Here is a 14633-nt window from a genome sequence, read left to right as displayed (position 1 = left end):
CCCTCAGTGAGGGAATGCAGGAGGACAGGCCAGCCTCTATGAGGCTGATGAAGATAGAATGTCTCTCCTTGGCTCTGAGACCTTGAGCTCCAGCCTCCAGTCCTCTATCTTCTCTGAGTCTGACTTTGAGTTCCCCTCTAGGTCTGACTCTGACCTCTTAAATACTCTATTACAATGACATCAATTCATCATACTGAGTATAAGCCAATCATTATATCACTAGGGAACCATTATTTGTTGTATGCTTAAATCAATCATACTGAACTTAGAGAACTATTAATTACCATGCTAAACTAGATAACCATTGTCTTATCAATTCCACTGAGTTAACTTTGTAAGAATCCTTGTTTCAAGTACAGAGTTCTGGCCCATTACAGGAAATAAATATTTATTTAATGTTTATTAGGGGCCAGGCTACACACACACACACACACATACACACACACACACACACACACACACACATACACACAAATCACAAATATTATCTTATCTGATCCTCACATCCCTGTGAGGTAGATAACATCATCACCCCATTTTACAACTGAAGAAAGTGAAACAGATAAAGGTTATATTACTTGCCCAGGGTGATACAGCTGAGAAGTATTTAACTTCCTTACTCCAAGCTTAATCCACTGTCTATATTCAGTGACTTGGAGAGATCTTCCTAATATCTCTTGCATTCACTTCCTTAAATGGCTGAAACTAGAGAAGAAATAGAGGTGAAAACAAGAGATATTAGAAAAACAAAATTAACAGAAGTTCTCAATAGAGACTTGCTCAAGACTATATAGATCATTAACATTAGAAGTATAATTCAAACCCAAATCCAACTCTCTTTCCTCTTGGCCATATCTATCCTTGGAAAGGACTCAAGACTAACTTTACAATGTTACTAGGGGATTATTCACCAATTCCAAGAACTTGGTCAAGTCCATAGCCCTTTCTGAGACTCAGTATTCTTACTTCAGGCAGAAACATCCCTGAATCTCATCAAAACCTTATGAGCTAGAGAGAATAAAGACTCTCATTCCCTTCTAAGAAGTGGAAAAACTGAGACACTGAGATATTAAATAACTGTTCAAGGCCACAGAGCAACTGGCAAAGCTAGAAGTAGAACACACGTTTTCTGGGAGACAATGGTATAGAGGATGAAACATTGTCCTTTAACTGAAGAAGACTTGAATTCAAATCCTGCTAAACAATTGTATTACCCTGAGCAACTCATTTAACAGCTCTCAGCTTTCATTTCATTATTTGTAAAATGAAAAGAACAAGAGTGTTTATCTTTCAATACAATTTGTAAAATGTTTTGAGAACACTAAAGCTCCATGTAAGTGTTTTCTATAATTACATTTAATAATAGTATCCCCATTTCAGGTGTCTATCGGCTAGAGTCACAGTCTTCTGTGATGTAAGGAGTTTGGGATCAGTGATCTACTAAGTCTCTTCCAGTTTTGAAATTTAATCCACTGGTGGATCTCTGTTTGGTCTTTTGTTTGGAAACAATGTTTTGTGAAGGATTTCAATCAGAACATTCAGTACTAATTCCAGCTTTTTGGACCCCAGGGCTCTAAGCATTGCATATCCTTATATATACAGATTTCTTCTCTTCTCTTTGTTCACTTTGAACTATACAGATCTACCCCGAGGCAGCTGTAGAATAGGCATTTCAGAGGCTCAAGGGCCAAAGACTTCAACTCACACTTGATCCAGAAGCCCCTCTTCATTAGCAAATGGGTATCCAGTTCTAACTGGAAGGAGACCCCCACTATATTCCCAAGTAGTCCACTTTGGGGTGAATGAAAAGGAATTTATTAAGCTCTTCCTAAACTTGTCCAAAGGTCAAATTACTTGGAAGTGTTCACTTTCCCTAATCATAAATTGTCTTATTTGTAAATGCCATTCCCCCTTTGCTCCTAGGCTTGCCAGTAAGGCCCAGCAGAAGAGGTCTTGTCCACCTATGTGTTAGCCTTTCTTTTATTAAAAAAAACAAAAACAAAAACAAAAACTAGTTAATGGAATAAAGCAAGCATTTCCATAACATGGTACAATAAAAAAGAAGAGTGCACTTGAAACTTCAATCTTCTCTTCACAACTTGCTATTCCTTTCAAATATACAGCAAAACTATTCTGCACATATCTTTTTTTCCCTCCCTTCCCCCTCTGTCCTAGAGATGTGTTAGTCATCCAAAGATGCTTAGTGCAGGCCCTGGGCTACTCCTGGGGGCGTTTTATACACCTCGATAAGACCCTGTTCCCATATTGGAAATTGGCAGAAAACTTGAATGTGTATTGCTTTATAAAAGTTTTCCCAGTTTAGAACCTGAGGATTTTTTCCAAGATTATAGGAATTGGAAATGGCCTGAGAAATTATCTAGTCAAATCCCAAGATTTTGTCAATCAGTAAGTCAATCCACCAGCATTTATTAAGTATCTACTATGGACCAGGAGAAGCATGATGGATTTTTTTTTAATTCAACATTAATTCAAATGTGAGAGACCACATGTACATGGGTACATATCATAGATACAAAGTGATTGTGATGTAGCTTAGGAAGATAGACCCTTCTTCATAAGGAAGATGCTGCTTGACCAAAGTTTTGACGAGGGAATTAAGGGCTAGCCTGGGGAAGTGATTTGCCCAAGATCCCACATGTGGTGGGGCATAATCCATCACAGACAGAAGAGCCCCACAGGTTGCTGTAACAGCCTTGGTTTTCTAGATGACTTTCCCTAGACTCAACAACCCACCAAACTAGATCTTCCCATAGATCTGAGATGAGCCTCAGTAGATTGGGAACAAAATTAGGTATAGTTGAGTTATAAATAGCAGAGGCAGGATTTGAACCCAAGTTTTCTGGATTTCTACTCCCGCTGCTGTATCCATTTGCTCATATTTTTAATCTAACGATGTTGCTTACAGGATAGATGTTTTGAAGTGTGTGTGTGTGTGTGTGTGTGTGTGTGTGCGCGCGCTTTGAAACACATTCATGAAATGGATTTAATAATGAATGCAAACCAATTGTAGCCCTTTCTTCCATCATTTTTAATCTTATATTTTAAACACACTCACACTCTTACACATACACACACATACACACTTTGTAATATTTTGGCTTTCATACCTTTCATATCCATACCATTGTTCTTCATCCATATCTCTATGGCTTCGAGCCCCATCAGCAGCTAAGACTCATCAAGAGCCACATTATTAGGGTTGGAGTAGCCATAAAAGAAACTGTAGTTTGGAGAAGAGTCCCTTGGTTTCCCCTGGATCATTCATTTTCTTTTTTGTTTGTTTGTTTGTTTCAGACAGATTCCAAATGTGGAGCCTTCCAGTCCTTGCTTTTTGGATGCTCCTTACTGGAACACACAATGGTGACAGCTTGAAAAACAGAGTCCCCAAGAATCCAGAAGCTAAAATGAATCTTGTAAGCCATGCTCCTGGGGAATGTCCATTAGCCTGCACAGAATCTGGGCTGCTGTGAAGACAACGAGTTTCCCGGGGAGGGGGTGTGGATCCACAATTTGAAACTCATTAAGTGAGACCCTGAATATCACCATAACTGTGAATGATTAGAACCTAAGACAGGCTAGGGAATGACCTTGATCTTAGGACGTGATTTCATTCCAGATCTGACATTCATCGTGATCTTGGACAAGCTATTACATTTGACCAGATACCTTATCTATTTTTGTTGTTAAGTCATTTTCAGTTGTGTGTGACTATCCGTGACCCCATTTGGGTTTTCTTGGCAATGATACTGGAGTGGTTGGCCATTTTCTTCTCCATATCATTTTACAGAAAAAGAAACATGATTAAGTGATTTGCCCAAGGTCACACAGCTAGTAAGTGTTCAAGGCCAGATTTGAACTCAGAAAGATAATCCTCCAGGCCCAGTACTCAATCCACTGTAGCATCCCCTAGCTGCCCTTTTCTGTAAAGAGTATTATTCATTCTACTTGGTCCTTATAAGCATAAGAGATATTCTTACTTTCTTAGGTATGATATCTTATTATCTTAGATACCTAAGATAATTGTCTTATGTATCATCTGTTATTCCTCTCCTAGGACCTTCAAGTCTCTAAAAATGCCCTCCTGGAGTATCTTTTTCTCTTCTCTCATCCAGTACTACTCTCCCTCTTCCCTTGTTTCTTGTATCTCCAGTGAACAAAGAACACCTGACGCTCATAGTTGCACACTCATGTTCCATATAGAATCCATAAAGGATGAACCTATGTTGCTATCAACACTGACAGGCATCCATGGGTTGAACTAGGTGGGCACAGTCCACCAGACCAATAAAAATGTCTTCTTTCCATGTAGAGCCAGATTATTTCTTACTGGGGCTACTCCAATGAACGATACGATGTCGTGACCCAAGATGGTTATATTCTGGACCTTTATAGGATTCCTCGTGGGAAAGGGTGTTTTGGAACAGGTAAGAGCAGAAGGAAGTACTTGAAAGGAAGTCTGTAGGGGAATCACTCAGGGATTTATGCTGGGCCTGGTGCTAAATGCATCAGTGACTTGAATGAAAGTACAAAGAAAGCTACTTTGGCAGTAAGAGCACTAACATGTTGACTAAGAAAGTCAAAATCCAAAAAGGTCTTGACGAGCTAGCACTTTGTGCTAACCAAATGAAATAAACCAAGATAAATATAAAGTCCTATTTGGATTCAACACAACATTTCTGTATAGTATGATCAATGTGGAAATATGTTTAGAAGAAATGCTAATATTTAACACATATTGGATTACTTGTTTCTAGGGGAGGAAGAGGGAGCAGGAAAGGAGAAAATTTTGAAACATGAGGTTATGAAAGGGTGAATATTAAAACTATCTTTGCATGTATTTTGAAAAATAAAAGCTATTATTATTTTTTAAAATCCATTTCAAAGGTGAAGATGAGAAGGCTATGGGTGTACTGAAGTCCATTTATAAAAGTATCAGATTGCAACCCCAACCTAATATGTTGACGTATGATCTAATGGTCAAAAACCAATTCGTCTGTTAAGCTGAATTCAAGAGAGAGGCAGAAGGTCCAGGACTAGTGGATAGAGGGTGTTAGACCTGATATTCGTTGCCCTGGCAATGCCATATCTAGAAACTAGGTCCTGATCTAGATATTAGATAGCTCATTTAAGACATTGAGAACCTGAGAGCACTAGGAAGAGGGGAATTGGGATAAGGAAGAAACCTCAAATTTACATGGGACTAATTAAAGGAACTTGGCAATGGGTAAGAGAAGGTGTTGGGGAGACATGACAGCTGGGCTCAAATAGGAAAAGGGAAGGAGAGAGTTGATTTGTGCTGTTTAGTCCTCAAGGGAAGAATGGGGAGCAATGGGTGGAGACAAATTTGGGTTCTAGGTCAGAGAAATTTCCCAATGTGAAGTGCTGTCTAAAAGTGGAATGGTCTTGGAAGGGAATGGATTCCTTTCTCACTTGAGATCTTCAAGCAAAAACTAACAGCCTACCTTGAATGAATAAATGCAAAGGTATTCAATAAGGATCTACTCTGTGAGGTGACACTGGTCCCAGAGACAGAAAAAACTAGATGGAGGTGGTGACTAAGTAAGGGGTTTGGGTTTGAGGAATCACAAGGATGGTGAATGGAACCATAATGGTTGATTGTCACATCCTTCCCAGAAGCAGTGGTAGTGTTAGTTGAATTACTGTTTCTAGAACAAGAGATAGAAGATGGATGGTGATTGTGAGAGGGATTCCTGAGGAATCATTTTTGAGGAGGTCCTTGGAGTTGAACTGGAACTTGGTCAGGTGATTCTGTTCCTCTTCTTTTGCACAGCTCCCCATCGCCCCATCGTGTATTTGCAACATGGTTTGTCTGCCTCTGCTTTTAATTGGATTGGCAACCTACCCTCAAACAGCCTGGCCTATATTCTGGCAGATGCTGGCTGCGACGTGTGGATGGGGAACAGCCGGGGGAGCACCTGGTCTCGGAGACACGTGTCCTTGTCTCCCAACTCAGAAGAGTTCTGGGCTTTCAGGTAACAAGGCATAACTCCCGGTCTTTGATTTTCCTCCAAGGATGGCCATCTTCTGGTCGCACTCCTTTCCCGTGAAAGAATGTTTCCCAAATACCTGGAGTCCTGTGAGACAACTGTAGATTTGGAGGTTGGGTCTAAGCCTGGCTTCTGATACTCAGATGTGATCTTAGATTAGTCATTTCTGTAAAAACATGGAATCTATATGTGTGTGTGTGTGTGTGTGTGTGTGTGTGTAACACACACACATACATATATATTCTTTAAAGCCTTTTCTAGTTCTTATTTACATAAACTCTACTCCCTTATTGAAATCAGAAAACAAAGAAATCGTTACTCTCCTTTTGTCATCCTAGATTCTCACTATTAGCATCTGATTCTCACTATTAGCATCTGGGAGTCTCAGGCTCTACAACAAAAGGCTCTGAAGGATGAGGAGTTAGCAAAGACTTTACTGGTTAAGGGATCACTGGTAGCTGTGGAGAGTTTCAATTGAGTGATGAGGTCACTGATACACAAACACACACACACACACACACACACACACACACACACTCTTCTTCTCTAGGATGAACTTAAGATTCATGGATTGAGAAGTAAGCAATGGGGTCAAGAAATGGAGCTGAACACAGGCAATCTTTTTTGGTGCTTTGACTGGGAAGGGGGAAAAGAAGTAAGACTGTGAGTTGAGGAAATGGTAGGGTCAGGTGAATACCTGGGGAGGAGAAAGAGCAGAGGTAGGATACACACACACACACACACACACACACACACACACACACACACACACACATACACACAGGCTAGCCACAGATTCTTTTTTTTTCCTGAGGCAATTGGGGTTAAGCCACTTGCCCAGAGTCACACAGCTAGGAAGTGTTAAGTGTCTGAGACCAGAGTTGAATTCAGATCCTCCTGATTTCAGGGCCAGAGCTCTATCCATTGTGCCATCTAGCTGCCCCAAGCCACAGATTCTTAAAAGATCTGCCAGAATTTAGTTTATGCTAGGGCTTCCCTTCCCTATTAGGCCACATGGCCAAATAATTCATCACATGTAAGGGAGCAAATGAGTATATCAGGAGGTGAGCACAGGGACCCTCTTCCTGGACTCCTTCCTCCCACCGCACAGAGTTCCATGTCCTATTGAAGGCTTAGCCTCACTGGGAGATGCAGCTTTTTCTGGAAGTCCTGGAGCTGGGCTCCCCAACAGAACAATTCACATGCTAATCATCTCCAAAGGAAAAGCACCAAACACTTTGTGTTTGGATCAATTTTGCCAGTGATTTTGGGCTCTCAAAGACAGGAACAGGGGAGAATGAGGAGAACATCTGCCCTCCAAGGAGCAACTTCACTGGGCTGAGGGCCTCCTCATCAGATAGCTGGTTCTCAAAAGTTTAGAGTTATGTCAACCATCTCCTAAGAACAGAGAATCTGTTTCTGTGGAAAGAGCTCATAGGCTCACAGTGATGTGAGTCTGTCTGTAAATATTCGTTGGTTGTTGTAGTTGTTGTTGTTGTTTTCTGAGGCAGTTAGGGTTAAGTGACTTGTCCAGGGTCACACAATCAGTAAGTGTTGAGTGTCTCAGGTTGGATTTGAATTCAGGTCCTCCTGACTCCAGGGCTAGTGCTTTATCCACTGCACCATCCAGATGCCCCCATCTTCATTGTTTAAAAGTAGACATCATAGCCAGAATGCATATCTAATTTCATTTCTCTCTTTATTTGGCAGTTTTGATGAAATGGCTAACTATGACCTCCCTGCCACAATTGATTTTATTGTGAAGAAAACCAGGCAGAAGGAACTGTATTTCCTGGGCCATTCCCAGGGTACCACCATTGGTACGTGCAAGGTGATGGGGGTGGGAGGGCATTGTGTGGCAACCAGACTGTCTCCTCTCTGGGCAATCTCCTGTGTGGGATTTGGGTTGGACATGGGGAACCATTAGGGCTAGTGGTACTGGATAGAATTCCAAAAAATAAGTTAAGGAGTCCCAGCTGGAACCTGCTCCAGCATCTGATGTAGAAACTGTAGACTAAGCATAAAGCATTTGCAATCAGTTCAGAAGATGCACATTCTAAATGTATTAAGGACAATGGGTGGGGCAGTTACCCACCCACTCACACTTACTTTTGAACCTGGTGCTTTCGATGTGCACACATTGAGCCTGTCAACATCAACTCTCCAAATTAAACATTAATTAAACAAGAATAATCATAGCATGGCAGGGATTCAGCAATACTGGGACTGTCATCCTGAATGTTGGTGGTCTTTGTTGAGGTGCAGCGTGCCTCACGGTGCTGGCTCCCTTTGGAGGAGTTCTTGGTATTCCTGCTGGTGAAGCCTTTTCTTGGTTGCTCTCAGGCTGTGGAAGGAGAGGTTAAGTCTTTTTCATAAAGCACAGAATTATATTCTTTAATGAAAAAAGTAGCCCTGAGCTTAGATTTTGAATAGGAATATCAGTGACAGTCCTTAAGACTGAGACCTGAAAAACTTTTCAGATCTCTCTACTCTGAAAGCATTCTTCTCAATCCACAAGATGTTAAGAGCCTACTATGTGTTGGACATTATGCTAAGTGCTGGGGTTACATAGAAAGGCAACAGACAGTTTTGGATCCTGAAAGAGACAACATGCAAAATAAATAAATAAATAAACCCCAATCCAACAACTATGTATAGTAAAGCTATAGACAGGATAAAATGGAAATAATAAATAGAGGAAAAGCATTATTATTAAGTGCAAAAAGAGAGAACTTGAAGGAAGCTGGGAAGCCTACATGAGGAAGGAGAAAGATCTAAGCATGGGGGACAGTCAGCACAAAGGCTTGACTTGTCAGGCTAGAGAGGACACTAAGAGAAATATAGACAAGTCCAACCAGCTCTTCATACAGCAGGAGATTTCTGGTTTCTCCAATAAGCTCCCAGCAGCTTCCAAGCTCTCCTCCAATCAGAACAGTTCCCAGATTCCATATGTTGGTCCACAGTAGATTCTCAAATTGTAGATGATGGAAAAAAAAAATGCAGATAACCCAGTGAGCTCTTCATACAGCAGGAGATTTCTGGTTTCTCTGATAAGCTCCCAGCAGCTTCCAAGCTCTCCTCCAATCAGAAAAGTTCCCAGATTCCAGATATTGGTCCACAGTAGATTCTCAAATTGTAAATGGTGGAAAAAAAAAAAAAAAAGCAGACAACCCAGTGAGCTTTTCATACAGCAGGAGGTTTCTACTTTCTCCAATTAACTTCAAGCAAGTGCTATAGAGACTGGCTTTATATCTAGATCTCTGCCAGAGACAAGCACTCTTATCTTCTGGTTCTCTTTCTCTTTGCTTCTTTCTGGTCTATACAGATCACCGTTATCTCTTTTTCTTCTCATTTTTCTGATTCCTTCTCAACTGGCTTGTGAGAACTTGAGTCAGAGCTTCCTCGTGAATTGTAATTCATCTCCAACTTAGATTGAGTCCATAGTCCTACTTGTTACAATGCTAACCAACAATCTACAAGTTGTTCACATTCCCCAACTAGTTTTATAACTTATAGTTTCTAAAATCTTTCAAAACACTGAAAACAGACTCATGTGAACTAGTGACTGGGAAAATGCATTATTGTCTATCTGGACCTCAGTCAGTACTTTTTCCTTGAACAGCTGTCAAACAGGTCTTCTCATTATATTTATCTAAATATCTCTTGGGTCCTCAGAACTGGGTCAAAACGTCATGCTCACACCAATGTCCTTTTTCTTCCCTTTAAGCAAACAAGAGGACTGGTTAGGAAAAAGGACTGGTTGAAGGCATTTGGAGTGTTGACTTTGAAGATGAGAATTAGGAAGTACAGGATGGTTGTCAGTCAGCCAGTCAACAAGTATTTATTGAAGGCCTTTTGTATGGCAAATGATGCTAAATGCACGGGATTCAAAGAAAGTAATATTGGAAGAGCTGTCACATGGAAGGGGATTAGATTTATTCTTCTTTGTCCTGGAAGAGAAACTCACAGAAAGACAGACTTTGGTTTGATATAAGGCAATTCTTCCTAAAATTGTGAACTCCCCAATGGGCTTCATTGAGCCACGGGGACTCCCCCTCACTAGAGTTCTTCAAATAAAAGGTCACGTGACTACTTGTCAGATATAAAACAGAAAGAATTCTTATTCATATATAGATTGGATAAGGGGACCTCTGAGATCCCTTCTACCTCTGAGGTACCTACAAGAGCCATATCAGATTAACTATTCTTTACCATGTAGACTCTCACCAATTTCTCCTGGGCTCAACATATCTGGGATTGTCTCAGTGTAACTAATAATTTTGTAAGTTGATCCCTTTCCCTAAGCCAAATTGGGGCCATTTCCCTAATATGATAGACCTTTATTTTAACAGATGGAGCTAATTAAACATTTTATCACGTTGAAGCAATTTTAATAATTTAAAAAAATTGTTTGAACCTGATAAAATTGGTTCCTAAAATGTTGATTTCAAAGCCATAAATTAGCAGTGATGGGTCTGCAGCCTCAGAGTATGCTCTTTCTCACCAGGGTAGACTTGGAAATGGTCCTTGATTCTAGATCATTTAAGCATTTACAGGGCTCAAGTCACAGCTAATTAAACCTTTTCACTGTCTTGGAATTATATCTTTTTTAAAGTTCAGATTATCCAATAGACTCTTGGACAAATCTTCCATTTCTTCTTGAATCTCTTTTCAAGGGATTTACTATGGATAGATCACAAGTAATCTTTGAACTTAGTTGTGAAAAATTGCATCTTTCTTTCAACATAACTGGTCTCCTTTGTCATCCTATGTATTCTATTTTATGTATTTAAAAACGATTCTAGAAGAGGTTCCTAGGCTTCACAAGGTGGCCAAATAAAATGCTATATTTTTTTCCTCTCTTTATGATTCTCACCCCTACTACCTTTGAGTTTGCCCTCTAAACTACAGGATGGATTTAACCTTAACCAAGAACAGCCCAGCAATGAGTCTCTTGTTCTATTCCAGCTTTCATATCATTCTCTACCAATCCAAAGCTGGCTCAGAGAATCAAGATGTTTTTTGGCTTGGCTCCTGTTGTGTCAGTAAAGCATATTAAAGGTCCTCCGAAAAAACTGTTCCCCTTCTTGGAGTCACTAGTAAAGGTACGTGATTCCCAGATCCAAAATCAATAATGGCCCAAGGTGCAAAAACCATATTTGATACCAAATAGGCAGGAAATGGTGATTCAAGAAGTACTCACCAATCCTTGAAGGTTCCCACATTGCCTGCTTCCTCAACCACATTACTCCCTGCAAGCCAAGGAAAGCCTTGCTTTCCAAGGTTCTCCAAACCAGATTTCCTGCATATGCTGTAGGATCATTGATGTGGAATTGGCAAGAATTTGGAGTCTCCTAAGAACTAGGAGACTCCAAACTAAGAAATCCTTGGATACTTCTTGGAGTCTCTTCTTTTGCTGGTGAGGACATTGACTCAGAGAGAAGTGACCTGTCCCAGGTCACTCAGGTCCCAAAGTCTAGTTTTGGGTTCTTTTCCCCAAATCCAAGTTTATTTCTTATCAATAGACTGATCACTTATTTAATCAATCATTTATTAAGTATTCTGTTAAGGCTTTCTGTTACTTAGGCACTAAAATAAGCCTTAGAGAATACAAAGACAAACGTGAAATAGAATCTACCCTCAAGGAGCTTCCATTCTTCTGGAGAAACAACTATCATTCTGGGTGACTTTAATGCCAGCATAGGACCAGACTATCAGACATGGCAGGAAGCTCTTGAGAGGAATGAAGTTGGAAACAGCAACAGCAACTGTCATTTTACTGCTAAAGATTATGCATCTCCTAACCTCATCACCACCACTGTCTTCATTTACCTAAATGCAATACCCTTGAAGCAATCATTGACATTTAATAGACTATGTGATTGTAAGAAGAAGAGATTGACAGGATATGACTGTTGAAATAATGTGTGGAATGAGTAATAGACCAATCAAAGCATTCTTTCCAAGCTAAATATTCCCATCCAATAAAAGTGGCGTCTGCAAGGCAAGAAGACTATCAGAAGACTTAATGTCAACAGATTAGCTTCTCCAAATAGTTTGTTATTAATGTGGAGAGAAAGTTGAGACAAAAGACATTTGGAAACAGTGGAACCAAATAAGAGTGGGAGGATTTCAGAGATTTGGCATAACACAGCACTTCCTCATTTGGATCAGAACAAGACAAAGAATGATTTCTCCATGTGGTTTACCAGCAGGATAGAACATCCATCTGTAATAGTCACTACAAAGGCAAACGAGAAACAGCTCTTACCTCAAGATGCTTGTCTTTCCTCAGAAATGATGAGATTCTCTATCAAACTTTGCCTTCTCTGAGTCTGTCCACTGGAATCAGAGTCAAAGCAGAACTTAGGGACCCTCTAGATCAATTCTATTATGTTACAACAGAAGAAACAGAGGCCCAGAGAAGGAAATGACTTGTTCAAGATGATACCCATTTAGTACTTAGAAGAGCTGAAAATGATATATTTGTTCTTACATAGTATGAGCTTAATGAATGCTCATGTGGCCCATATTTTTTGGCTCCCATCTGGAATGCTTTCCCTTGTGTTATCTTTCTAGCATGAGCCTTGAAGCATTCTTGGCTCCTGATTGTCTGGGTTGCATTTTACCATATTCCTTGTCCAGATCCTCCACTTCCAGCAGCCATTCTGGTTCTGATTGTTGGACAACTAGGAGGCTGACAGTCTTGTAGACTTTGCCAAAAAGAAGCAACAGAAAGACCTGGCTATGTTGAGCTTGAAGAAGAAGAAAAGACATGGGGACGATATAAAATATTCGAAGAGAACCGAAGCACTGTCATCTGGAAGGAGAATTCCATGAGTTCCCCTTGATCCTGAGGACAGGGCTAGAAAAAAGGGTTGCAAAGAAATAAATTCCAGATCCTTAATAATAGACCCATATTTCTAATGGAATGGGCTGCTTCAGGAAATGATGAAGTCCATGTTCCCTGGAGGCCTTCCAGCAAAGCCCAGATACTCACTTCATGACAGATGCTACAGAGGAGATTCTTGGTGAGGTACTACTGGTTGGACTAGACACCTCTGAGATCCCTCCCTGCTCTGAGGGCTGGGATTCCATGACTGAACCCAATGTACTGAGTCTTTCTTATCTGTCTCCCTAGATCCTGACCCATTTATCCTAACCTTGTTGACCATAGCTCCCTAGATCCTGTCCTACTCCAAGCTTTGGCCTTTGATAACTCCCTGGTCTGTATAGCAATGCTAGTAAGAGCAAAATATTTCTTTGCCTCATCCAGGGCTCTTGATCTAATCTTTATTACTTATGCCCTAATATGGCAAACTTGCATCCCTTTAGCCATAAACAAAGTGCTCCACTGACCACTATATGAATGGAATCTGGGTGTATCACCCAAACGATGAAGGAAACTATCAATCCCTGGACGGAGCTTGTCTCAGGCAGCTAGTGAATGACTCCAAGTACACACAGAATAACACAAGATTCACTCCACATTGGGGTTACAACCTCAGTTGGATCTCAGGGTCCAACTCAAACCCCCTTTTCTCTTACCCAGTGCTTTCATTCATGAGTATCATTAGACCCTCATCCATTCTGTTCATTGTGGATTTTGAAGAACTTGGGGCACAAGAGTCAAGAGGGCCCCATAGTTAAAATGCATATCAATGGTTAGACCAACCCCCCCCAAAAAAAGGAAAAAAAACCTGTACAAGGTTTGGGGGAAGTATTTTGCATAAATGTTGTTTTATGATATGATATGATATGCTATGATTATGGTTGTTGTCCTTCATGCTCAAAGAGGATCAAAATTACATCAGTATATCAAGTGTCCCACGGTGGCTATTCATACAAGTCCAAGTTTGGAAGGCTCCACCACAGGTTGGACACAAAGTCCACATGAACATTTGGAGTGGAGAGATCTCTAAATTTTCTCATGTCATGTTTCTTTTGAGCTACTGCATTCTCCTTTACTCATAGAACACAACACCTTCTCTGATGAGGGCTCATCATGCGGGGCGGTCCTATGCCATTGTCTCCCAAGTCTCACATTGACTCCAAAGTTCTTCAGAGAGACCTTGAGAGTGTCCCTGTATCACTAATTCTGACCTCTGTGTGAGTACCTACTTCATGTGAATTCTCTGTAATCTTGTAGGTCAATCTTCGACATTTGAACAACATGGTCATCCCCTCAGAGTTACACTCTCTGCAGTAGGGTTTAATTGCTTAATAGTTCAGCTCAAGAAAAGATCTCAGAATCCAGCATCGTATCTTGCCAGGAAATCTTCAGAATCTTCTTCAGACAATTCAAAAGGAAGATATTCAGTCTCTTGGTATGGTGCTGGTTTCAGAAGGTTATTCAGGTTTCATAACCATATAATGATGAAGTCAACACAACAGCTGGCTATACCTTGAGTGTGATAGGCAGCCTAATATCTCTGTTCTCCCATTGGAGCCTCCTGATCACTGAACTAGCTCCGGCAATGTGTGTGTCAACTTTGTCAGATATATAGACCTGCCCGGAAAGTATACTGACAAGGTAAGGATGAACTTGCTCCATATCTGCTCCAGAAATTTCACTGACTCTCTGTTGCATCTACAACCAAAGAT

At 40.6% G+C, this 14633-nt stretch overlaps 1 protein-coding gene and 1 long non-coding RNA gene across 3 annotated transcripts in view; one reads left to right on the top strand and one right to left on the bottom strand.

Moving 5' to 3' along the window:
* The window catches only part of LOC127552163 (lipase member K-like), a 30313-nt gene that overhangs the window by 7287 nt on the left and 8393 nt on the right, over nt 1-14633 (top strand). Inside the window, exons 2-6 of the mRNA XM_051982654.1 lie at nt 3316-3434; nt 4331-4445; nt 5813-6014; nt 7740-7849; nt 10998-11134. Of these exons, the coding sequence (XP_051838614.1) occupies nt 3327-3434; nt 4331-4445; nt 5813-6014; nt 7740-7849; nt 10998-11134 (672 nt within the window). The 5' untranslated portion in view covers nt 3316-3326. The remainder of the gene's footprint in view (nt 1-3315; nt 3435-4330; nt 4446-5812; nt 6015-7739; nt 7850-10997; nt 11135-14633) is intronic.
* The window catches only part of LOC127552164 (uncharacterized), a 47775-nt gene continuing 40998 nt past the window's right edge, over nt 7857-14633 (bottom strand). For both annotated transcript variants that reach the window (XR_007951276.1, XR_007951278.1), the window contains exon 3: nt 7857-8373. This is a non-coding gene — a long non-coding RNA (uncharacterized LOC127552164). The remainder of the gene's footprint in view (nt 8374-14633) is intronic.

Source organism: Antechinus flavipes, chromosome 2 (genome assembly GCF_016432865.1).
Source record: "Antechinus flavipes isolate AdamAnt ecotype Samford, QLD, Australia chromosome 2, AdamAnt_v2, whole genome shotgun sequence".
In the NCBI taxonomy this organism is placed as follows: Eukaryota; Metazoa; Chordata; class Mammalia; order Dasyuromorphia; family Dasyuridae; genus Antechinus; species Antechinus flavipes.
This window is presented reverse-complemented; position numbering and strand designations above follow the sequence as displayed.